Source organism: Paramisgurnus dabryanus, chromosome 1 (genome assembly GCF_030506205.2).
Source record: "Paramisgurnus dabryanus chromosome 1, PD_genome_1.1, whole genome shotgun sequence".
NCBI lineage: Eukaryota > Metazoa > Chordata > Actinopteri > Cypriniformes > Cobitidae > Paramisgurnus > Paramisgurnus dabryanus.
In genome coordinates, this window is record NC_133337.1 from 11364855 (window position 1) to 11391105 (window position 26251).

Genomic DNA, 26251 nt, shown 5'->3' on the forward strand with positions numbered 1-26251 from the left:
TTATTGTACCCGACCTGTGTCTGAGGCGCACATGAAACTTTTAGATCCAAACCCGATCAGATCTTGGGTCGGACCTTGGGATTTCGGATCTAATGGCGCTTTTCCATTGCATAGTACCCCACGGATTAGTTTAGTTTGGGTCGGGTCAGCTCACCTCACTTTGGCGTGGTTAGCTTTTCCATCGAGTTTAGTATCACTTCGGAGTGGGAGGGATTATAGGCGTGTCGTTATATTTACGCTGCCTACTGTTGTGACATCATACACGTGAGAGCGTTGTTGTACATTCCCATACATTAATTTATTTCTCAGTCTGCCACAAAATTAAAATTGGCCACCACAAATAGATGTTTGCACATCGCGTTTATAACTACCTCTGTCTCACATGACAGTTTCTGTTCAAACACCCGACCCGTGGCGTCAGTCGACGGCGCTCCGCTGAGCCTCATTCAAGTTGCATTTAAGCATATATAATGCGGACGTGCCCATCGCGAATGTGCCGCCACAAACTGCAAGTCTGGAAAAAACTGTTATGGTGTCCCGGATTCTCAACCTGCGGATGTTTTTCATAGCTAAAAGGGTGTTTGGAAACTTATAGCAGAACACAGATAACAACATGTTTGCTTGAGACAGCGCAAGCTAGCAGTAAGCTAAAGCTAATATTTACATTACAGCGATGACGTGACGATTCTCTCAGACCAATCAGTGATCTACAGTGTTTTCGCGTCACGTTTGGTATCAGCTCGGGTCGCTTGGAACCCCAACCGAGGTGGTACATAAAAAAGTATCGGGTACTACGTACTGCACCCAATGGAAAAGCTCCCAAAAGTAAGCTGACCCGACCCAAACTAAACTAAACCGTGGGGTACTATGCAATGGAAAAGCGCCATAAGTGGACCCGTGAAGACCTCTAGATCAGACTGCTTGTTATGCTTTTGAATTGTTCTCTCAGCAAAGTAATGTCACTCGCCAATCGTTCTGTGCAGTACCGCATAAAATTAAGAGAAAGGTGGCCCCCTAGTGGTTCGGGGGGCACTGCATACACATATAATAAGAATGCTAAGCATTAAAATCCTGTTTTTATCATTAAGGGAAATCATCTTGTCTCAGTTACAAATTTGACTGGTAAATTATAAAGAATGATTTGCCCTTATATTTATTGCATATCAACAGATTGATAAGCAGACATGCTATTTATGACTGCATGTAACTTTTGATACTTTGCGGTAAAGGCAGCTCTCCTATTGACTCTGACCTATCAGTGTGGCTCTCATAAAAAAAATATTGAAGACCACTGTGCTAAGCAGTGAAATTGCAGAAATGACTTTGACACATCTGACATATGACACATTTTATATCTCCTTATGGTTTATATGCACTTTCTTTTAGATATTAGACTGGTAAATGGATCTAATCAGTGTTCTGGAAGAGTGGAGATCTTATATAATGATCAATGGGGAACCGTCTGTGATGCTGGCTGGAATTTGGCAGATGCTGCAGTGGTGTGTAATAGCATGGGTTGTGGGACTCCTGTAGCTATAAAGACCGGGGCTTTCTTTGGTCAGGGTTCAGGACCTGTGTGGCTGGATGGTGTGAGTTGTACTGGGAGTGAGACAACACTTAAAAATTGTCCTTCAAATGCATTGGGAACAAGCACCTGTAGCCATGGACGAGATGCTGGAGTCGTCTGCAACCGTGAGCTTTAAATCCTTGGATACATATTTTATATAGTTGAAACAAAATATAAACTCTGTGATTATTTATTTGCTCTAAACCTTATCATTCTAAATCTCTTTGCTAGTACAAAAGGAGACGTTTTGAAGAATCTTCATTTGACTATTTGGTTACACTTTATTTTGATAATCATAGTACACTTTAGACATTCTACTAACTATAAATAACTTTGCAACTACATGTCAACTTACTTTCAATAATTTGCAACTATACGTCAACTAACTGTCATTAGAGGATTAGTAGACTGTAAGGGTTGGGGTTATGGAAGAGGTTTGGGTTAGTGGAAAAAGTTGACATGCACCTGCAAAGATACTTAAAGTTAGTTGAATGTCTGTTGAGATATAATCACAATAAAGTGTAAGTATATATTAAGCAGACAGTCTACTAATTCTCTAAAGATTGGTAGTTGATATGTAGTTGCAAAGTTACTTATAATTAATAAAATGTCTTAAGTGGACTATCAAAATAGTGTTACCGACTATTTTCCTGTGACAGTCCATAGTGACCTAATTGTAACCTAATGACATAATCTCATTCACTGTGCCATTTTTTTTAAACTATTGATTTGTCATTGTATGGAAAAGAGCTGTCGTGAGGTCCTGTGTTCCACAGAAAAAAATAGTGCACATTTTTGAAACAGTGAGTGAATAATGACAGAAATTACAAGAACATCTGAGGTTTTAATAACATGTCCTTTATTCATGTTTAGCTCCTGTTAGGTTGGTGAATGGCAATAATTCATGTTCTGGACGAGTGGAGGTTCTTAATAATGGTCAATGGGGAACAGTGGCTTCAGATTCGTGGGACTCTACTGATGCTGCAGTGGTGTGTAAAGAGGTCGGATGTCCAACCAATGAAGTGAAAAGCTATGTCTACTATGGACCTGGTGCGGGTCCAATATGGATGCATTTACTTGAATGTACAGGAAGTGAAGTGTCACTAAAGGAGTGCAAATATCGTGGATGGGCATCATACACCTATGATCATACATATGATGTTGGAATTATCTGTCGAGGTGGGATAGTGTTTTTTTTCTTTGCTTTGACTCTGCCAATCTCTACTTAACCCTACAAGTGAGTCTAGGATGTTTGTGATTGCATACAAAATTATCCTGTTTAAAAGATTAAAGAGCACCTATTATGTTCTTTTTGATGTCTTAATATTGGTTTTGTGTTTTTTTTTTTTTGGTTTGTTCAAACAATACATACTTTTTCACATATTTTTCATTGTTGTTGCGCCTGACTCTATAAACAGCCTCCTTGCGAAATGCAATGATTGGTCAAGCTGGGTTTGAGTTTGTTGTGATTGGCCCATTGTCAGTCATTTAGAGCATGTATCTGTGATGTTGTGCCTCTTATCAAGGGGTGTGCTCTGTTGCATCAGTGCAAGACACAGAGCTACATTTATGGATTTACCTGTTAGAGTAAAATAAAAAAATAACTGTTTCCCCCGTTATAACGAAGTTACCGTTACTGACATTAAAATGTTGTGCGTTACTAAAATTTATCTCACTGAAGTGATTTTCACCTGTGTATGCTCACTCTCTCAGCCAGACACTGTTTTTCTCTTATGTGTGTGTGTGTGTGTGTGTGTGTGTTGAGAGAAACATAACTGATGATGATTGGTGTGTGTGTGTGTTTGTTAGAGGGGGTGGGACAACCACATAGCTAATGATGATTGGCTTAATAATCAGAGGCAACCAAACGCAGAGTTCACACACAAGCATGCACAGTCCGACTCTGAGAAGTGTAAAAAAAGTCTGAGCAGTGTTGCCAACTTGGTCACTTAGTCGCTAGATTTAGCAACTTTCTTTCACTTTAGCGACTTTATGTCATGACACGGGAGTGGAGTGAGGACGCAAACGCTGAGTTCGGAAAATAAATAACATTTAATGATAAAACTGGAAATAATAACACGAGGAGTAACAGGTAAGCAAACACAGGAACATCCAAAATGTGACATGGGGAACAGACAGGGTAGTAATGACAATCTTCCGGCGACAAGTGTGAAACAGACAGCAGTATAAATACACAAAGACTAAACAAGAAACAGGTGAGATGAGTAATCAGCCGGGAAAAAACCAGGTGACGTAATCGGAGACAAACACAAAACATGACACGGACTAACCGTGACATTACCCCTCCCTCAAGGAGTGGCTACCAAACACTCATTACAAAAATCAAACAAAGTCTGGTAGAGTGGGTCCAGGGGAGGGATGGAGGGTTTGGAGACCCTGACGAAACCGGCAGCCGCCGGGACGAAGCCAATGGGCGGTGAGCCGGCCTCAACCGAGCGAAGACCACCTTGGCCGATCCCCTTCCTGCAGGAATGAGTGATCTCTCCAGGTGAGTCCCAAGAGACATCGGGGCTGGCAGCATGCACGCCCCGATGTCACTACTCCCCCTCAATGAAATATTTGGGGAAGCAGCCCTCCCCGAACTCGCTGCATCCAATAATTGCCGGATGATTGTCATTGCACCCATGTGTGTTCCCCGTGTAACTTGTTCTTGATGTTATTGTGTCTTTGCTTACCTTTTCATCGTGTACTCCTCGTGTTTTTGTTCCAGTTTTATCATTAAATGTTATTTATTTTCTGAGCTCAGCATTTGCGTCCTGACTCACGTCCCGTGTCATGACAGAATCATCCGTCCATTATTGGACACAGCGAGTTTGGGGAGGGCTGCTTCCCCAAATATTTAATTGAGGGGGAGTAGTGACATCGCCTGGAGAGATCACTCGTTCCTGCAGTAAGGGGATCGGCCCAGGCGGTCTTAGCTCGGTTGAGTCGCCGTCTCTGGTCCCTCGGAGGTCCACCACCGTGCCCGACTTGGGAGCCCGGAACGGAGACCACGCCCGATCGTTTCCCCGGGGTGGTCATCACCGTGAGGGAGCCCGTTTCCCGCGTTGGTGGGATGCAACTTCCCGATTCCCAGTTGGGGGTAATTCGTCTGCCTCGGTCCTCATAAGGGTCGTTCCAGCTTGGCCGGCTCACCGCATTGTTGGTTTCGTCCCGGCGGCTGCCGGTATCGTCAGGGTCTCCAAGCCCTCCATCCCTCCCCTGGATCCACCCTACCAGACTTTGTGTGTGTTTACGTTGTGAGTGTCTGGTAGCCACTCCTAGAGGGAGGGGTTGTGTCATGGCTAGTCCGTGTCATGTTTTGTTTGTGTCTCCGATTACAGCAGTGTATTTATACTGCTGTCTGTGTCATTCGAGTCGCCGGATGATTGTCATTGCAACCATGTCTGTTCCCCGTGTTACTTGTTCTGGATGTTACTGTGTTTTTGCTTACCGGTTCATCGTGTACTCCTCGTGTTTTTGTTCCAGTTTTATCATTAAATGTTATTTATTTTCTGAACTCAGCGTTTGCGTCCTAACTCACGTCCCGTGTCACAAATCCAGCAATCTTTTCTGGCATGGTTGGAGACTTTTGTAGACTGACATGAAAACACACGTCATTCTCTCTTCTCAACAAGCACCGGGTGCTGCTGCTGTGCCCCATCTCAAAGCACTGACAGGCATCCTAGTCATTGCACAGCAATCACTACAAACACACCGTCAACAGGGTGCTGGCAAGTGCAACGAGCTTAAAGGTAGCGGTCGCAAACACGAAGTATAATAAGTACTACTTTTCCATTGTTGAGGTGAAAAATAAGAATGTTTGTCCACGTCTGTGGCAAGTAGCTCTGATCTAATAAAGCACCTAACATCGGCACATTCTGACACAAAATTTGTGGTTTCTCTTCAGTATCCATTTTAGTCATTTAACATATTTAATATTTAGGGCATCCAAGTTATTTGAAATATTTGATTTTTGTAAGTATCGCAATAGGTGCATGTCCACTGTGAGAGACATAATCTAAAAAAACATCCAGAAATCACTATGTATGATTTTTTAAACTATGTATTTGTATGATACAGCTGCAAATAAGTATTTGAACACCTGTCTATCAGCTAGAATTTTGACCCTCAAAGACTTGTTAGTCTGCCTTTAAAATGTCCACCTCCACTCCATTTAATTATCCTAAATTAGATGCACCTGTTTGAGGTCATTAGCTGCATAAAGACACCTGTCCACCCCATACAATCAGTAAGAATCCAACTACTAACATGGCCAAGACCAAAGAGCTGTCCAAAGACACCTCCACAAGGATGAAAAGGGCTACTGGGAAATTGCCAAGCAGCTTGGTGAAAAAAGGTCCACTGTTGGACATGGAAGAAGCTAAACATGACTGTCAATCTCCCTCGGACTGGGGCTCCATGCAAGATCTCACCTCGTGGGGTCTCAATGATCCTAAGAAAAGTGAGAAATCAGCTCAGAACTACAAGGGAGGAGCTGGTCAATGACCTGAAAAGAGCTGGGACCACCGTTTTTAAGGTTACTGTTGGTAATACACTAAGACATCATAGTTTGAAATCATGCATGGCACGGAAGGTTCCCCTGCTTAAACCAGCACTCCAGAAAAAACAACTCCAGAGGAGTCATGGGAGAAAGTCATGTGGTCAGATGATCAGATGAGACCAAAATAAAACTTTTTGGTCATAATTCCACTAAATGTGTTTGGAGGAAGAAGAATGATGAGTACCATCTCAAGAACACCATCCCTACTGTGAAGCATGGGGGTGGTAGCATCATGCTTTGGGGGTGTTTTTCTGCATATGGCACAGGGCGACTGCACCGTATTAAGGAGAGGATGACCGGGGCCATGTATTGCAAGATTTTGGGGAACAACCTCCTTCCCTCAGTTAGAGCATTAAAGATGAGTCGAAATGGGTCTTCCAACATGACAATGACCCAAACCACACAGCCAGGATAACCGAGGAATGGCTCTATAAGAAGCATATCAAGGTTCTGGCGTGGCCTAGCCAGTCTACAGACCTAAACTCAATAGAGAATCTTTGGAGGGAGCTCAAACTCCGTGTTTCTCAGCAACAGGCCAGAAATCTGACTGATCTAGAGAAGATCTGTGTGGAGGAGTGGGCCAAAATCCCTCCTGCAGTGTGTGCAAACCTTGTGAAAAACTACAGGAAACATTTGACCTCTGTAATTGCAAACAAAGCCTACTGTACCAAATATTAACATTGACATCCTCAGGTGTTCAAATACTTATTTGCAGCTGTATCATACAAAAAAATAGTTAAAAACTCATACATTGTGATTACTGGATTTTTTTAAAGATTTTTTAGATTTTCTCTCACAGGGGACATGCCCCAACGATAACAATTTCAGACCCCTCCATGACTTCTAAGTGGGATAACTTGCAAAACAGCAGGGATTTCAAATACGTATTTTCCTCACTGAATTATTTGTGAGAAGTAATTAGTTACTATAATTAATTACAATTTTAAAGTAACATTCCCAACACTGCACAAGATGCCGCTCATTTGATGAACGTAAGGTTCTGGATGGGGTATAGGAATGTATAAAGGTGTGAAAGTATGCCGGTGCGGTCCCAGTGAAAGTCTAGTAAGTAAGTAGTAGCGACTTGTGCCTGATACATGCTTCAATCGGTAGCCAGTGGAGAGAGATGAAGAGCGCCGTTACATGAGCCCTTTTTGGGCTTTTGGAAGATGATCCGAGCTGCTGCGTTCTGAACTCATTGGAGTGGTTTAATAGACCGTACCGGTAGGCCAGCAAGAAGAGCACTGCAGTTGTCCAGCCTGTAGATTACAAGGGCCCAAATCAGAAGTTGTGCCGCATGCTCTGTAAGATATGGGCGTATCTTCCTGATATTGTATAACTCAAATGGCATGATCGCACTGTCTTTGCAATGGTATAAATGAAGGACATCATCAAAGACAAAACCAAGGTTTTTTTGCGGTTTTGGAGGAGAAATGGTTGCCCAGTTGAATGGATGGGATGTGGTGGTGTTTCTTTAACCAAGCCGAGATGTAAACGATGACAAGAGTCTCTGCAAATGGTTGTACAGAAATTAAATGGAAATAATAACACAATTATAATCGTGTAATATATTTCTATCTGTCATGTTTATATTAAAGGTGCAAAAGAGGATGTTTTCGCCAACTGAGAATCCAACAGCCCTCCTTCACAGCTCATTACTAGGGACGCCTCCCAAAACTTGTGCATGAGTGTTTGTTTACCACCGGCATATACTGTGTCACGTCAGTGGATTCATTATGATATGATAATAAACACATAAGCCATAACGTTAGCTCAGTCAACGCTACTCCCTTTTCAACTAGCATGTAGCAGACTGGTCAATGCCTTACAACTACAGTACAAAAACAATGTCGAAATACCTGAATAACAGTACAACAATAATTATTCCACAAAGAAAGAATAATCATTGTTTCTTGTTGAGAAGAATTTTTGCGAAATGCAAGTCTGTCTTGACACCTCTCTGTTCCTTCATTGCTCTTCAGCGTTGAAATGTTTCTCCAATAATGACTGGTTAGATTACGTTCTTCTGACCATTTTCTCCTCTTCTCAGCGACTTGAAAAAAGTATTTCTTTTGCGTCCTCCTTTGGGTTTCTTCTCTTCCATGGTGCAATTTCAAAGAAGAAAGCAGGAGCGACAAAGAAAACAAACCCAAACTAAAGACGGAGTTTCATGCGCTATGTGCATGCGTTACCTGTGTAAAGTAACTGAAGCGCAAGTCTCTAACAAAAAAACTAAATGGCAATGATTGATAAGCCAGAGGGCCAATCGTTTAGACGATGATCGCGTAAACGATTGGCTGATGTTTTTAAGACCCTACCTTGTGCACAGATGACGTATATTAATATGATTACTTTCAGTGCACCTTAGAATAGTCTTTTATCAGTTAGTAAAGACAGTTTCAAGTAATATTGCAAAAATGTATTAAAAAATACTCTTTTCTACTTAAATGTTATGTAGCAGCTTTATGCTGAACAGAGTTATTCAATTGTCACAAAGTAATTTGTCAGGGCAGAGAGAGAGACAGGATCCAAATGCAGGATAACAGTTTATTAGATGACACAGGAATATCCACAAGGGCTGGGCTTGGGTGAGATTAATGCAGAAAAATGTCAGAGAGTGAGAGAGATCCACTGTGCGAAGACAGGGTGAGAGATCACTGAGATGCCGCTGCAGAAAAACAAGGCGTGCTGGACAGCGACAGGGGACCCTGTGGGGAACGCTGGACAGCGCTTCAGATAGCAGAGCAGCCAGTGCAGCGGCAATGAGGGAGATGACAAACTCTCAGAGACAACAGGGCAGAAGATGACCTGGCAGGTGGTGAGACAGCAGAGAGCACAGGTAAAATATGATAATGAAAAAACTAACTTTTGAACTACGAGCGAATCCAAACTGGGACATTAACTAAACAAGACCAACACGGTTGGCAAGGCACATACAATGACGAACTCGCAGGGAACAAAAGGCACTAATATAGCAAACCAAACGTTGAAATAATAGGAATCAGGTGCGGGACCCAGGTGCAGTAAATCACGAAGATGAGAGCGCCCGAGTGACAGACGCGCACGTGCTGAGCTGTCAAAACAATGAAAACACAAAACAAAGCGGTCGATCAGACCGAAGTCATCTCAGTAATTGACATTTGCTTATGTTTTTCTCTCACTCTCCTTTAGATATTAGACTAGTAAATGGATCTAATTTGTGTTCTGGAAGAGTGGAGGTTTTATATAATAATCAATGGGGAACCGTCTGTGATGCTGGCTGGAATTTAACAGATGCTGCTGTGGTGTGCAATAGCATGGGTTGTGGGACTCCTGTAGCAGCAAAGACCGGAGCTTTCTTTGGGCAGGGTTCAGGACCTGTGTGGCTGGATGGTGTGAGTTGTTCTGGGAATGAGTCAACAGTGAAAAATTGTCCATCAAAGCAAATAGGAACAAGCAACTGTAGCCATTCAAAAGATGCTGGAGTCATCTGTAACCGTGAGATCCTTAATAATTTTTTTTTTGCTCTTTATTATTATTGACCTGTTTGCAAACACAAAAGTAGACATTTTGAAGAATCTTTTTGTGACTCTTTTCAAATGACACTGGTTTATGACTAATTATAAGTCATTTATCATGAGAAATCTTGCCCTCAACTTTAGCCTAGAAATCTAATTTACCATTACATATTCAAAGTTCAGTGTTGTTTTGTCATTGTATTGAAAAGAGCTACATACAGTAAAGTTTTCCTTTTATGTCTCCTTTGGTGTTCCACAGATAAAATAATGCCATACATGTTTAAAACGACATGAGGGCGAATAAATTATAACATGATTTACTAGAATATTTTAGCTTTTTTCCATATTTAGCTCCTGTTAGGTTTGTGAATGGCGATAACTCATGTTCTGGACGAGTGGAGATTCTTCATAATGGGACATGGGGAACCGTAGCTTCAGATTATTGGGACCTTACTGATGCTACAGTGGTGTGTAAAGAGGCCGGATGTCCGACCGGTGTTGAAATAAAAAAATATGCCTACTTTGGACCTGGTGTAGGAACAATATGGATGAATTCAGTTTCTTGTACCGGGACTGAATTGTCAATAAAGGACTGCAGAAATCGTGGATGGACACAATACAGCTCTACATATCATTCATATGATTCTGGAGTCATCTGTCGAGGTAGGACAGCAGTATTTTCTTCACTTTGTTTTGTGTATAAATAGCACACAGCATGCAAAGTCGTGTAATACATTTGCCAAATTCCTATTTTGCGTGCATTTGATACGCAAGTCCTTCCCGTTCACTTAATATGGCTTTTCGTGTCGTTTTATGTATTGGTTTCTTTTTTTATGTTTTCTTACCAGTGGCTTGGGTTTTGGGTTAGAAAAACTTTTTGTTACATAAAATGACATCCTAACCTAAACCCCAATTCTAACCCCAACTCAAAGCGTCCAATAACATGTAGATGACATCTTAAAGCAAACCCAGGCACTGTAGTATCTATAAATGGCTGTCCTGAAAATTCCCAGGAGAAAAGCTAATTAATTACAGCATTACTATATTTTGTTATATCTAATAATTATGTGACCCCGCCTGTGAATCCCTGGATAAAGTAGCGTAATGTACCTGACACAACTTCCGTCCGCTCGGCAAACCTATCTACTGTATGAGCTTGGGTGCAATATGTATATGCTTATAACTATGTATGTGACAAATAAAAATCTTGAATCTTAAACATATCCTCATTGTTTTTATTGACTCTCTTTTAGATGTTAGACTGATAAATGGATCTAATCTGTGTTCTGGAAGAGTGGAGGTTGAATATAACTATCAATGGGGAACCGTCTGTGATGCTGGCTGGGATTTAACAGATGCTGCAGTGGTGTGTAAGAGCATGGATTGTAGGACTCCTGTAGCAGCAAAGACCCGGGCTTACTTTGGCCAGGGTTCAGGATCCGTGTGGCTGGATAGTCTGAAATGTTCTGGGAATGAGTCAACAGTAACAAATTGTTCATCAAAGCAAATAGGAACAAGCAACTGTAGCCATGGACAAGATGCTGGAGTCATCTGTAACCGTGAGATCCTTAAAATCTTTGGATAAATATTGTAATGTAGTTTACCCAAATTTAATACTGTCATTAGTTATTTTCTAAAAAAAAATATTTGTGGGTGTTCCAGCGTGACCAGCGTAATTTAAGACATGCTTTATTTGGGTTTTCATAATAGCACAAATATCAGTAAACTGATCAGTGTGCTTCATTTAAATACTCTCATATATTTTATATATGAAAGAGAATCTCCTACAAATGAAAATGCAATAAGATCAGTTGCAAAAATAGCATAAATGTCCACGCTTTGTCCATGTTAATTTTTCACTACGGGCACTTAGTAAATCAGAAAGAGGCAACTTAAAGAAACAACATGATCTCACAAAGTTCCGTGGGATAGTCACAGAATTTTTTGCTCATTTTTCCGTGGCATTCTCACGGATCTCCGCATATTTCCGTGGCCCTGCCACGGACTTTCTTTTCCGTGGCATTCTCACGGATTGGTTACTCAACTGCTTTTTCCTATTTTCAAACCATTGTCGCTTCGGTTTAGGGTTAGATTTGGTGTTTGCATTAGTTTGTCACTTTAAGAATTGGTTTATACTATTTTTTCTAAAGTATTCTTTTATATTTTCTAAACTTTAATCAATTGTTGCCTGGCGTTGGGGTTAGAGTTGGGTTTGGGTAGGGATGTCATTTTATGTAAATCTAACCCTAAACCGAAGCGACAATGGTAAGAAAATAGGACAAAACAGTTGAGTTACCAATCCGTGAGAATGCCACGGAAAAGAAAGTCCGTGGCAGGGCCACGGAAATATGCGGAGATCCGTGAGAATGCCACGGAAAAATGAGCAAAAAATTCCGTGACTATGCCACGGAAATTCGTGAGATCAGGTTGTAAAGAAACTTCATGTGACTCTTTTCCAATGAGAGTGATTTACTGTAACTGTATGTCATTCATCATGGTTTATCTTCTCCTCGACAACAGTAATATCAATCACATTATTAAACTGGCGTGTTGGTTTGTCATTGTATGTAAAAGAGCTACATATATTTATGTCTCTTTTGGTGTTCCACAGAAGTAATAACAGCTTACATTTGTGAAACAACATGAGTCTGAGTAAATAATGACAGGATTTACAAAAATATTTGAGTGTTTTTGATAACATGTCTTTTATTCATGTTTAGCTCCTATTAGGTTGGTGAATGGCAGTAACCCATGTTCTGGACGAGTGGAGGTTTATCATAATGGAACATGGGGAACAGTGTGTTCAGATTCCTGGAGTACTAACAATGCAATAGTGGTGTGTAGAGAGGCTGGCTGTCCGACCAACGCTGAGGCAAAAATAAATGCCTACTTTGGATCTGGTGTAGGAAGAATATGGATGAATAATGTTCAATGCGCAGGGAATGAATGGTCTGTAAAGGATTGCTATTTTCCTGGATGGTCACCACAAAACTGTGCTCATTCATCTGATGCTGGAGTCATCTGTCGAGGTACTGTAAGATATAAATCAAGTGTTTTTACTTTGCCTGTCTCTACTCAGCCATTTAAGTAACTGCCTGGGATGTTTATGATTGCATACAAAACTATTCTGTTAAAAAGATTTTTATTGCAGGCCTTATTGCAAACTAAGGTACAATCTGTTTTGCTGCCCAGCAAGCCATAAATAATGGCACAGCAGTCTGAACAAATGGCTGTACAGAAAATCCCTAAGAACTAAGCAGCAATAACAGTTTTATAATATAGCTTAATATAATTCTATGTATCTTGTCTGTATATATGATTACTGTATAACAGCATTATGCTGAAGAGAGGTATTACATTTGCCTAAAAGAAACTGCAACAATGACTTTGATACATTTTGACATCAACTTATGGTTTCAATCACTTTCCTTTAGATATTAGACTGGTAAATGGTCCTAATCCGTGTTCTGGAAGAGTGGAGGTTGAATATAACTATAAATGGGGAACCGTCTGTGATGCTGGCTGGAATTTAGTAGATGCTGCAGTGGTGTGTAATAACATGGGCTGTGGGACTCCTGTAGCAGCAAACACTGGAGCTTATTTTGGGCAGGGTTCAGGACCTGTGTGGATGGAGAATGTAAAATGTTCTGGAAACGAGTCAACAATAACAAGTTGTCCTTCAAAGGCATTCGGAACAAGCACCTGTAGCCATGGACAAGATGCTGGAGTCATCTGTAACAGTGAGTCGAAAACCGCAGGGGTGTGCAATATTGACAACAATTGATCTCTCAATAGTTTCTAATTTAATAGATTGAAGATAAATGTCTATTTTTTTTTTTATTGAAGAATCCAAGTTAAAATGTAACAAAACACTGCACTGTTGTACTGCACTATGCAGCAATATGCAAAAATATGGCAACAACTGCAATCTTATGTCAAACTTATATCATATTACCCTACAGGGTGATATATGCAGGGCCAGATTAACAATTTTCTTATACCCTGGGCAACAATTTTCAAGGGCCCCCATCATCACGACCCCAGGATCACCATATTATGGTCATATACAGAATATATAACTGTAATATACAGTAATATACTCAATTCTTCAAATTCTAACTGTCATCAGGTGTATTTTGATTTACAAATATTTAAATGCTCATAGAACTACAAATGCACTACTATGTTAAATGCACTATGAATGTCAAAGACCTACAAAAACATCAGCATCTGTACAACACCTCATGCGGACTGACTAATGAGGAGAGGGTCTTAACTTGGGGCCCTCTCTTCATTGGTCAGTCCGCATAAGACTGACTCTCAGGGCCCTATTTTAACGATCTAAGCGCATTGTCTAAAGCGCACGGTCTAAATGGGCATATCCGATGCCACTTTTGCTAATTTAACGACGGGAAAAATGTTTTGTAAGCCGAACAAACAAGAGATAAAGAATTTACAAACGGCTCTCCGCACGTTTCAGCACTTGGACAGGGTCAGTTTTTTTAAGCATAACTTAATGTTTCTCATCCCACCATTTCAGAGTCATCATATACAATAAATCTGTGAGGTAGCATTTAAAAAAACATTTAAAAACAGATGCATTTGTTTAAAGCAAAGCATTTATTTATTTGCCAGGCTGCATCTGAAGCAAATCTTTGTGCTTTATAACGTCTCATAATTAGTCCTCATTTATGTCCAAGAGATTAAATAATAATCTTTTTTTTGAATGCTTTACTTTTTCATATTTAAAGCTTTTTTGTGCTGCTGCGCATCCATGTGTGTGCGATAACAAAACCCGCGTTGTCCTCCCATTTATAGGCGCATATTTCTAACGCGCTCATTTAATAACAAAAACACTATTGCGTCTATTTAAGTTGCCTCAAAATAGCAACCGCCAACAATGCGCCTGAACACACCTCGTTTTCAGATCAGAACGCCCATGGGCGCAACATTGGGTGCAAATGCATTTGCTATTTAAACAACGTGTGTCAGGCTCAGAGAAAACAGAAGATCCTGATGCAGATAACAGAAAGCTTTTATTTAAATAATAATGAGTGCAAACTGACAATGGCACGTCTGGGCATAAAGCCACACCAGGGCAGATGGCTGAGGAGGGGAGCACACACAAGCACCGGGGAGGTAAACCACACACGTTCGGGCTCTGGCCAGACAGCGAACAGTGGGAGAGAGTATATGTGGGGGCTGTCCACAGAACGCCAGGAATAATGCAACAGTCCGGCTGCAGGCACACGAGGCAGATGGGAAGAGGAGATCCTGCGGCAGGCAGAGAGAGAGAGAGCATTAGTGGTGGTGAAGGGAGAAGCCGGGCAGCCTCAGTGCTGAAGGACCCTCCTGCTGGACAGCGGCAATGCCGCGGCGAGTGTGCGCTGCTGCAAGCACAAGAGGCAGTCAGTAAAGCAGGCAGTCAGTAAAGCAGGCAGATGTAGAGTAGTCCGTAACAGGTGGATGAGAAACAGTTCAGAGAGCCGTCGAGTAAACAAGGTCCACAGCAAAACTTCTGGGTAGCAGAGAGCACAGACTGGGGTAGAAAAGATAAAATCTATAAACTGGAAACAGAGACAGGACAGGACTAGAAACTAGCTGAGCTAGTAATATGGCGAGAACACACAAAGACGAACTTGCAATGAACGAAAGACACACAGGGATTAAATACTAAACCGATTGGGCATGAAAATAAGCTGCAGGTGAGGGACGCAGGTGAAGGAAATTACACTAATGACACCCGTGACAGAGACGCGCACGTGTGAAATTGACAACACACAAACAGAGAAACAAAAATACAGCAGTCAATCAAACCGAAGTCATGACAACGTGGCGCTAAACGTGAAAATCGTGAAAACTATCATTGCGCTACTGGGTTGAAACTAGCAAAAGACACTTGCGTCGGGCATTTCGTTGCATTGCGCTGGGTGTAAGATAGAGCCCTCAACCACTCTCAACTCACGTTCAAAGTCATAGGCAGCGCAGCGCCTCTCTGTGCAGCGCAAAAGCCCGTGTTGAAGGTTTGCGTAATATAAAGCGGCCAGCGGGAGATTACCAGATAGAGTATTTTGCTCGTGCTGCCCTGGGCCCTTTAGAGGTCTTGGGCCCCTGGGCACTTGCCCAGTTGCTCGTATGGTTAATCCGGCCCTGGATATATGCCATATCGCCCTTTAGCCCAAGACCGGTTGCACACTGAAGCTAAGTAGGCAACCCTGCACCCCACAGTTAACAGTCAATCACAATCTTCTGAGCACACATATTACCACATTATCTTTACTTTAATTCAAGTTTTCAATTGTAAGCTATAGGCCTAATGCATTATTTTTATGAAGATACATTTCTCTGTGTGAGACCTGTGTGGCGCACCTACAGTACTTTCTCACATAAATGCCAAGGACTGGGTTAATTATTAACATAATGCATACAACTTACTGTTTTGTAGTCCTTATAATCATTTGTTGGGACACAAAAGACTAACATCTCAGCATTAACAAACCTGTGTGCATGCTGACTGTCAGTGCATGAAGACAAATTGTTCTCTGTTTAGACTTTGCACTTGGATGGTCATATATATACATAATTATGATAAAATGTTCATCTGCGAAAATGTAGGTAATAAAGACGGTTAAATCTCTAAAAGTGAAGACAGTTTTTAGAAAATGTAGTTTTTGACATGTGGCTATTGTACATTGGTAGGTCAGTTAGTCAGTAGTCACTCTTTCTCCTTTTGACTGTCACTTATAGCCTGATCTGCTGGCTCCTTTCAGCTATCAGATTCAGCTATGCAATTCAGTTCACCTCCCCAAAGTTCAGAGGCGTCTTGTTAATTTCAGTAAAAACTGCAGATGCTCATCTCTTGCGTGCATACAGACCTTACTGCCTTACAGAGGAACATGTTTGAAGAGCAACCTGTTAGTTGCCCCCTTTTGGCCCAACCGGACCTGGTTTCCGGAATTATAATCCTCACGACAGCCTCCCAGGTGGATCTACTTTCTCAGAAACGGTGCACTTTATGGCACCCGTGTCCGGACCTGTGGAAACTTCACGTTTGGTCCCTGAATGAGACGCAGAGGTTCTAAGTTACCTACCCCAGCAGGTAGTGCACATCATCACTTTGGCATGAGCACCATTTACAAAACAAGCTTACGCCCTGAAGTTAAACCTGTTCATTGTGTGGTGTGCATTTCATAGGGAAGACCTACTGGAAATGCTTGATCATTATTATTATTTTTGTATTTATTATTAAGTCTACACTGCTGCAATTTCCACCCACCACAACCCCAAGAGTAAGTCGGTCGGTAAGCATGACTTGGTCACCAGGTTCTATAGGGGGGTGAGAAGGCTCTCCATACCCTCTTTAGGTCTGTCCTTGGTGCTGAAAGCACTTCAAGGTGCAGTGCAATCAGTCAAGCTAAAGATTATATCTCTGAAAACCTGGTTGCACTGGCTTTGATTAAAAGGGTAGGGCACCTGCAAGCTTTCTTGGTCCATGATTTGTGCCCAGAGTTTGGGCCAGCTGACTTCCATGTAATTCTGAGTCCTCGGCCTGGTTACATTCCCAAGGTTCCTAACACTCCCTTTAGGGATCAGTTGGTGAGCCTGCAAGCGCTGCCTCCAGAGTAGCCAGACTTAGCCTTAGATTTGCTCTGTCCCGTCCGTGCCCTGCAGTTATACAAGGATCAAACTTAAAGCTTCAGAACCTCAGAACAGCTCTTTGTATTTTACGGAGGCCAGCAGAAGGGAAAATCTATATCCATGCTGGGAATTTCTATCTGGATAGTGGACGCTATCGCCTTGGTTTACTAAGCTCAGGGCGTGCGCTGCCATCTCAGTATTGTATCCTCCTGGGTGCTGGCACCTCGCTGATAGATGTTTGTAGACCTGCAGGCTAGGTGACCCCCAAAATGTTTGTTAGATTCTATAGCCTTTGTGTTGAACCAGTCAATTTGACCCCATTCAAAGTTTAACTTCTGTAAAAACAGATTGATATTGTTTTTAATTTACTTTTAATGAGGACATGTCGGTAAACCAAAAATTTACATGATGACATGATGCCCTCTACACATTTGTAGCACATGTTCTATGGGGTAGTGTTGTTTTTGGCAGCCTGTTTTAATTTTAGTTTTAGTCTAGTCTTTGTGTCAAGCTGGCATTTTAGTTTTTATTAGTTTTAGTCATGTTCATACTCTTTTAGTCTAGTCAAGTTTTTGTCGACTAAAAGTCTGGGCATTTTAGTCAGACTTATCCATGACTATTTTTGTCTAGTTTTAGTCAGTGAAATTGTATTTTAGTCTCTTTTTAGTAATGCAATTCTATTTAACCCATATAATATAATGACCTAGTAGTAGTATAGACAAAACAATATTTTCTTTTAGCCAAACCCATTTAAAACAAAAGTTATATTATTGTTACCTTATAGACTCAAGAATACATCCATTCCAGACATGGAAGATGGTCTGATTTGAATAGATATTTGTTACTATCCTCTGAGTGAGTGACTTGACTGTTCGTAAGAGTCTACATAAAAGTCTACATAATCAAAACAGAAGTAGTCTAAGCAAACACACACACACACACACACACACACACACACACACACACACACACACACACACACACACACACACACACACACACACACACACACACACACACACACACACACACACACACACACACACACACACACACACACACACAAGCACAAACTACAATCATACAAATATTCAATTATATATTATAGTTTATAATTCTGTACCAGTGTAGCTAATTGACTTTGGCTTAATCTAATCTTAAATGTCAGTATAAATTCAAGCAATTTTGGAGAATTACTAAATGTTTTTCTTGTAAGTAAATTAAAAGTCAGCTTTAAGAAAACAGCAGTTGTCTATTAAGAAAAGCAAAGTTGAATGGTTATGTTCTCAATAGTAGGCTACAGGTGTCTGATTGATTTAATACTCAAGTATTCAGCTAAGTATGTTTTGTTCATTTAAATAATAAATAAGTGTAGTTATTAAGCATAAACAAAACAATGAATGTCTTTAGCATAGATATTTTTACAATGTTTCAAAACGCAACGCAGCACAATGTCATTTAAACAACTGTTACATGATATAAATGTGTACATTGTTATACTGGTGGTGTCAGCAATCAAAGCTATACATTTTAACAGGCTTGTTGAACTGACCTGAAAGTGATGCACGGGATTTATTTTGGACTTTTCTTTTACATTGTAGCGCGGCTACAACTTTTCTCATGTAGTGGAAGCGTTTTGAGCAGCATTTAGTGGAAATGGGTCCATCTTCAACAGCGACTGTCATGAAGAGTCGTGTCCGTAAAAGGGAGAGGATCTTAGGTGCACGAGCAAGGCGTGTGGAACAACTCCGCTTGACCTCTGTAACTGCCCCCGTTTCTCCGCTTTCCGCACGTCTCGTACTGAAAAGGAACACTCGTGGTTGCCGCGTACACTGTTTGAAATGCCCATTAATGTGCAAACGGAGGTGTGCTTTCTACTCACTCTCGCGGTACTTTCATGTTTTGATTGATCTGTGCAGCGCCACCAACACACCTGATCAACTGCAGTCAGGTGGCGGGGGCGCGGAGATGCTGGGATAGGTTAAAGACAAAATAACCTAATAACATTTCGTCTCGTCTCGTTTTGGTCAACGAAAATGAAGAGACATTTTAGCTTAGTTTTTATTTTGTAAACCACTTTCAGTCTCGTTTTATTCGTCAACAATATTGCATTATACATTTTATTATAGTCATCGTCACATGACCAGCATTTTCGTTGCGTCTCGTCTCGTTTTCGTCACGTGAAAAAGGTTCGTTGATGACTATATTTCGTCATACTTTTCGTTGACGAAAGCAACACTACTATGGGGTCAATTTAAGCTGTATAAAACATAGAAAATATCATAATTTCACATACATTTGTTTTGGTTGATTTTGGGTGATATTAAGGTCACTATAACATGCTATACTTTTATAATATTCACACATTTTATGCATTATATATGTAAATATTATAAATATTCCAAAATAGGGCTGGGCGGTATGACGGTATATTCCGTTACCGCGGAATAAAATGTCAGACGTAACAGATTTTTCTATTTCGTCTATTCCGCGGAATGCAAATAAGTGGCCGTGGCTCACTCTGCCCTCCAGCATGTTAGACTGAGTGTGACGGAGAAACATGTAAAATAGTTCACTTATAAAAAATGAACAAGTTATTTGTGTCATTTTTATAATAAGTGCCAGTGAATCCACCGTGGGTCACGCAGCGTGACTCTTGTCTTGCTCGCTCTCGCGTGCGCTCTCTCTCTCTATGCTTATGCAGCAGCCGGCCGGTCTCTCTCTAGGCAAACCCAAGGAGCTGCGACGCCAAATAAAGAGTTCTTCTCCACATAATGCTAATAGTTGTAAAGTTTTCTGAACTTTAAGCAAGCTAAGACAAAACTCGCGTTTATATCAGTGACACGTACGCTCTGGAGCAATGTAGTTTGACGCGCCATTTGCTTATACAAACATATTTGATCGGAAAGACGAGAAAGAGATGCAAATGTTAAGGTCTAATAGAAAGTAAAGGGCGTCAAGACCTTAAAACAAACTTTATGATCATCACATCATAGCACCTGTCACATTTATAATATCTAGAGCTTTGTCTCTCATATAGGCTATACTGTAGGTATTTATCCTGTCTGTAGGGTTTTGCATATACAGATGTGGCTTTTAAAAACGCGCGTTTTCTCCCGCGGCATTCGCCAATTCGTCTCGCAGAGTCTCGCAGCATTCTGCAAGTGCTTTCGGGGGGGCTACTTTCCATTTTCCCTTAATGTGTTTCGCTTCACAGAATATCCACCAGGTGGCGCATAAAAACATTGCATTGCGTTGTTTCCAGAAGTTAATAAGGGCATTGCTGAATATTTTACATTGCTACTGTATTAAAACACCAAAGTGATATGTCAACCCCTTCTTGCCAGCATAACAGCGCATGCAACTATTAAGATACGTGCAATGCGAATTTATAGGAAGTGCAACAGAGAATTTAGTGTGAGCCTAATAAACGCGACTCTATTTACAATGAATATCTTAATTATTTGTGTTGTCGAATTTTGACACCGTTTCATTGTTTGTTCATAATATTTATAATTGTCAGTTTTTCTAAAAGTATCAATATTTTAAAGAAATTAATGTGGTATAAAAAAGATATGTTTTAAAGTTAAAAATGTTGTAAAAAATATAGTAGTATTCTTATATTTTAAGAATAACAATATGATACATTTATACTGCGCTAAAATGCTTCACATATGGAAAGAGGAATTCTTCTCAACCACCACCAATAAAGTTTACAAATTATTCTTTAGAAAAAAGGCGTTTAAACCCATGCGGGCTGTACAGTTGGCATATGATATCTTTTTTATTTCGTTTTTACATATTTATATTTATAAAATCTTTAATAATAGGCTACCTTTCTTGCGCATATGCAGTCAGTGTTTCTACGTAATTCACAATTGTAAAAAATATTATTGTAAAATAGAATATCACTAAAATAATTTATTAAAGTAACTTAATAAAATGTCTTAATGTCACTTATGTGTGTTTTTAGTTGGTCAAACCAAAATAATTGACGCGAACAGAGAAACTGTGCCTTTTGCGGACGAAAAACACCTCCGAAATGTTGAGTTTATGAATATTTACAATATGTACTTTGTGAAATGTGTGTGTAAAATAATCAATTTTATAACATGTGGCTGTAGAGACAAACACGCCGCATCGCCTTCCAGATATCTTACACGTTCGCATTCAACACTTTTCAAAACTTATTTATATTAAATCTAATTAATAATTATAAATTATTACATGAGAAAATTAGAAGTGTACAAAAGAGCCAATTCAGATATTGTTAATTAAAGCTGTTTTATACACCTTTCTGCCTTGTTTAAATTAACAAGCATTTTATTTGCCACTGTCAACACGTTTTGTGATTGATTTAATGATTTATTACAGAAACTTATATGAAGCAAAGCTATTGTACTAAGCATCTTTATATATATAAATATATATATATGTTATAAATGTTGTAAAAAATATATTAGTATTCTTATATATTAAGAATAACAATATGATACATTTATATTGCGCTAAAATGCGTTACATATGGAAAGAGGAATTATTCTCAACCACCACCAATAAAGTTTAAACATTATTCTTTAGAAAAACGCCTCCGAAGTGTTGAGTTTATGAATATTTACACTTACAGTATATACTTTGTGAAATGTGTGTTTAAAATAATAAATTTCATAACTGTAAAGACAAACACGCCGCATTGCATGATTTTATAAATACCGAGGTCCATATAAGTATTTTCCAGGGCATGCACCCCAGGAAAAAAAGCTTTTTATTTCCCTGCTCTACATATATGAATTTTAATACATCAGAAAACCAAAGAATCAAATACCTATAGATTTCAAACCATGTCAGTATGCGGAAGACTTGTGTTGGTCATTAGGAATACATTAATAATTATTTTACCATCCTGGGCACACTGCTGCACACTTTCTCTTCTTTTGTTATTTATTTAACTTTAATGACTTTAACAGGTACTGTTTATTAGGCTTTAAGACTGAATGCAATAAAATGTTCAAGCCAAAATATGAACATTTAAACTCCGTGCACGCGCGCTACGGGTGGATGAAGCGTTGTACCGCGCACGTGATGCATCGCGTTTTCAAGTTCAAGCTTAGCAGAAGTCCAGTGCAACACAGTGAATCTAATCATACAGTTAAAAACATATCTTCAAGAATTAAAGGGTGGTGTTGAATTTTGTTAATAAACACGCTGAATAACGGAAAGTGAATTACTGGAGGGAGAGAATTAAATTTAGACCCATATGTGCTCAGCTGCAGTAATGTTTCTAGTCCTGTCACCTTGACAGTCACTACGGTTTCATATTTCCCGTCAATAAACTGCTGTATAATAGTCAGCGTTTGATTACTTACATCTCTCTTGCACTTCCACTAACTGCGCATCTGACCTCTGTGTTGCACCTCTGTCTGCCTGGTTTGATTTTATTGGTCATCTCGGTTTCATTTTGACTTTATCTTACTTAATAGACCCTTTAACTGTTTGTACACCATGATGACATGGCACCGTATGCGTGCGCATTTAGGCAACGGAGGTATGGCAAGAATCAGCAGTGAAGCAACCTACCCATTACACAAAAAATGCACACGGCCGCGCCGCTCTCAGTCTGTCTGCATCTATGAAAAATATGTGCACCACCTGCATGCAGAGAGCACGCGCGCTGCCTGCACGACATCCAATCACTGCAGTCCCACGTTGGTTGGATGTTGGGACCGTACCAGTACAGCTCAGCAGTGGTGTAGTCTACTAGGAATTGTAAAGGATTTCCGTATACCCGCTAAAAATAGCGTGAGAGGATGAGTAACAGCATGGTTTTGTGACATTTCAAACTTTTAGTAATATGAATCACTGACCATTAGCATGCTACACTTGCTACTTTAGCGGGTTGAAATGCATATACATATTAGGCTATATATTTGGGGTGTTTGACTTTCTGCCGAACTGCGCGATCCGATCGGCATATGAAATCACTATAGCGGCGCAGAGTGACTGGGGAGCAGAGTGGTGTGGCGCTACAAAAACCCACAGGCGAGTGACAGCAAAGTACCGCGAGAGCGATTCAAAGCGGATTTATCCACGTGATAACTGGAATCGCTCTCGCGGTACTTTGACATCACCAAGAGATCTATACCACTGCAGCTAAGTCACTACATTGACATGGCAGAAGGACAGAATGCCATTTTGTTCTGGGCACTCTTCCTTCACTCTTTCAAGTAGCCTTGGCAGTGCCTGCTTCTAGTGCTACAGTGGAGCGAGTTTTCAGCCATGGTGGCATCATGGCCAATTTGATCTTTTGAAAATGCAATGCAGTATAGGTGCCTCCCTCCACCTGTCCACAGCATGTATTTTATTTCTGTTGTAAGAGGACTTGACATGACTCGAAACTAAAATGGTAGGACTTTGGACTCGACTTGAGACTTGTTGGCTTTGACTTTTGACTCGACTTGGGACTTGCCTCATTTTTGACTCGACTTGACTCGGGACTCGAGGGCAAAGACTTACTTGTGACTTGCATAACAATGACTTTGTCCCAGCTCTGCTTATAGACATCACATGCCGATTGGTCTGCGCGGCGCAGCAAGAAGCCACACAAGCGCTGAGCGTTGAGTCAAATTATAAGACAAGCGTAAGAAAATGACAGAGGTCTGGTCAGGGAATTAACCCAACACAAAAGTGAAAATGATAGCAATGACTCTTTAGATAAGATCTATAGACATGCACATCAGTGTTTTATTTGTCTGGAGAAAAGGACAATTTGATATCCAAAATAGTGTCCAACATAATACTCACTCTATCATTATACTCAAATAAGTAGGGCCTACATGCACTGCTATCAAACGTGATGTGTTTTTGGTGTTTGTTGTAATCTGGAACTTGGTGTATATCAAATGTGTTTGTTAAATGTCTCCACATGGAAACGGAATGCCCTCCCCCCGCACAGTCCTGCAATGAGAACCAGAAAAACCGGTTTCTAACCATTTTATTTCCATGTGAATAGTGAGAGCACCCCCTCAGGAGCTGTAGCAGGGTTTTTGCTGGGTCTTTATAAGCTTAAGCCAGTACTTAGTTTAAATAGGAAATATAACTAGTTTTAACAAACATGCCTTACTAAAAACAGTATTTGTCTGCATTTTGAGGCAAAAAAAAGGGCATGGCCGTCCGGACCTCGGTAATTTTCTGACGCGTGTCTTATTTGACTCAATGCTCAGCGCTCGTTTGACGACTTGCGGCGCCACGCAGCCCGATTGGACGGCATGTGACGTCTTAGCACCGCGAGACAGTAGGCCTACAGTATGCTTTTGAATAGATCTCGCGGTAGTGTGATGTCAAAGGCCAACGGGTTTGCGCTGCGCCCCATTAAGTAAGATAAAGTGAAAATTATTCCTAGATGACCAATAAAATCATACCAGGCAGACAGCAAAGGAGGAAGGATACCTCAGTTAGTGGAAGTAATAGGTTAAATTGGGCCGGAGCGCACCGGAGCGCAGCTCCGCCTCCTCGGGTCCACAACACACCTTGCCGGAGCTTCGGTCCGTCTCCTTCAGCAACAGGGTTTGGCGCAAAGCGAATAATAACGTTTTCATTCATAGGCTTCAAACTCGTGCTTGCGGGGCACCCTCGACAAAAATCATTTTGAGAAAATCATGCTTCTCAGAGGTCCACTGTGTTTTTAATCCCGTCTGAATCGGCCATGTCTGTGTTTTTCTCTGACGACCTCTGTAATCTGTAAATTTCAGAGCATTTTACCTACTGTTTTACGCCGAACTCAGAGGTCATCTGAGAAATGTAATCCCGTCCGGATGAAGGCGTCTGTGTTTGCTCGCAATATGTTTTGAAAACGCGTTTCTTTTCATGTTTTGGCAAACGTGATCTGCCGACAGGTCTCACTAACGCACGTATAGACTATTGTACTTAATTCCTGAATCCCATTCATTCAGATAGCCTATGGATTTGTTTCCATTCGGCGGAATAAAATAATTAAATTAAGACGAGCTGAATATCATACACTGTTAAGACTGGACAAAACGGTTAGTTTTGTAGGTGTTTAGCTTGGGAGTTATACTCGGTTTAACAAAAAATGGGAATAATAATACAACAGAATATTTGGAATGGGGGCAAGCAGAACATGAATTCACAAATCACAAAAAAATGTAAAATTAGAAAAATTAGTTGATGATATTGCGCAAATGCTCTCGGTCTCTTCAAGGTCTACGCGAATTAGAGGTTTGTTATAAGACTCCGTTATACATCACGTCTCTTCTAATTGCACAGAAAAAATGAATCAAATGATGCGCATTTAAGTCGGATTTTTATGGAGAATAGGCTTTGTGACCGTTTAACCCCACGTGGACCGAACAAGAAACGTATGCTTTAATGGAGTCCGTGTATGACATCTCCTTTATTTAGTTTTACATATTTTTATTTATATGCATTTAATAATACCGTAAGATCATAATGTATACACTGTAAAAATGATTCAGTGGCTTTGTAAATGTAGGCTATCTAAAATAAATGATTAAATTAACTTAATGTCAGTTATGTGTGTTTTTTTTTTTAGTTAGACAAACCCAAATAAATGACTAGAAATAGATATTTTGTTTAAAATGTACATATTTTATTTGATGTATACGCCTTAATAATATAAGTATTTAATTTACAGATTATTTTAATCAATATATTTGATAAGGTCAGAATTATATATTTAAGTTTTTGAAACTGTAATAATTGCTTTCTTCTAATTAATATTATTTGCATTTAAAATCAACTTTAAAAAAATGTACGTTTTACGCCTAACTTGAACTATGATGTACTTACTATTTTTACATTGATATTATTTGAGTAAATGTAGGCAAAAAAATAAATTAATAATAAGTAGAACAAATGTTAATTTTAAAAAATCCCATATAGCCAACAGGTTTTAATCAGCAACAGAGAAACTGCGCCTTTTGCCGATGACAAACACCTCAGAAACTC

The 26251-nt window shown here is 40.2% G+C and overlaps 2 protein-coding genes across 2 annotated transcripts in view; both read left to right on the forward strand.

Annotated features, from left to right (window-relative positions):
* Positions 1-1399: 1399 nt before the first annotated feature.
* On the forward strand, positions 1400-9922 carry LOC141282190 (neurotrypsin-like). The gene is made up of 4 exons (XM_073815019.1): positions 1400-1692; positions 2441-2746; positions 9303-9608; positions 9888-9922. Exons 1-4 carry the CDS (start codon positions 1512-1514, stop codon positions 9920-9922), a joined length of 828 nt encoding a protein of 275 aa, XP_073671120.1. The 5' UTR covers positions 1400-1511.
* Positions 9923-9985: 63 nt separating this feature from the next.
* Positions 9986-26251, forward strand: part of LOC135745839 (scavenger receptor cysteine-rich domain-containing protein DMBT1-like) — a 39375-nt gene continuing 23109 nt past the window's right edge. The window contains exons 1-4 of the mRNA XM_065264260.2: positions 9986-10291; positions 10882-11187; positions 12349-12657; positions 13063-13368. Coding sequence (XP_065120332.2) covers positions 10177-10291; positions 10882-11187; positions 12349-12657; positions 13063-13368 — 1036 coding nt within the window. The 5' untranslated portion in view covers positions 9986-10176. The remainder of the gene's footprint in view (positions 10292-10881; positions 11188-12348; positions 12658-13062; positions 13369-26251) is intronic.

Bases quoted from the DNA above. Each gene is read 5' to 3' on its own strand.
- LOC141282190 (XM_073815019.1), top strand. From the start codon at position 1,512: ATGGGTTGTGGGACTCCTGTAGCTATAAAGACCGGGGCTTTCTTTGGT. The intron at 1,693-2,440 runs GTGAGCTTTAAA...ATTCATGTTTAG, and splicing joins TGCTGGAGTCGTCTGCAACC to CTCCTGTTAGGTTGGTGAAT. The intron at 9,609-9,887 runs GTGAGATCCTTA...GGTGTTCCACAG, and splicing joins TGCTGGAGTCATCTGTAACC to ATAAAATAATGCCATACATG.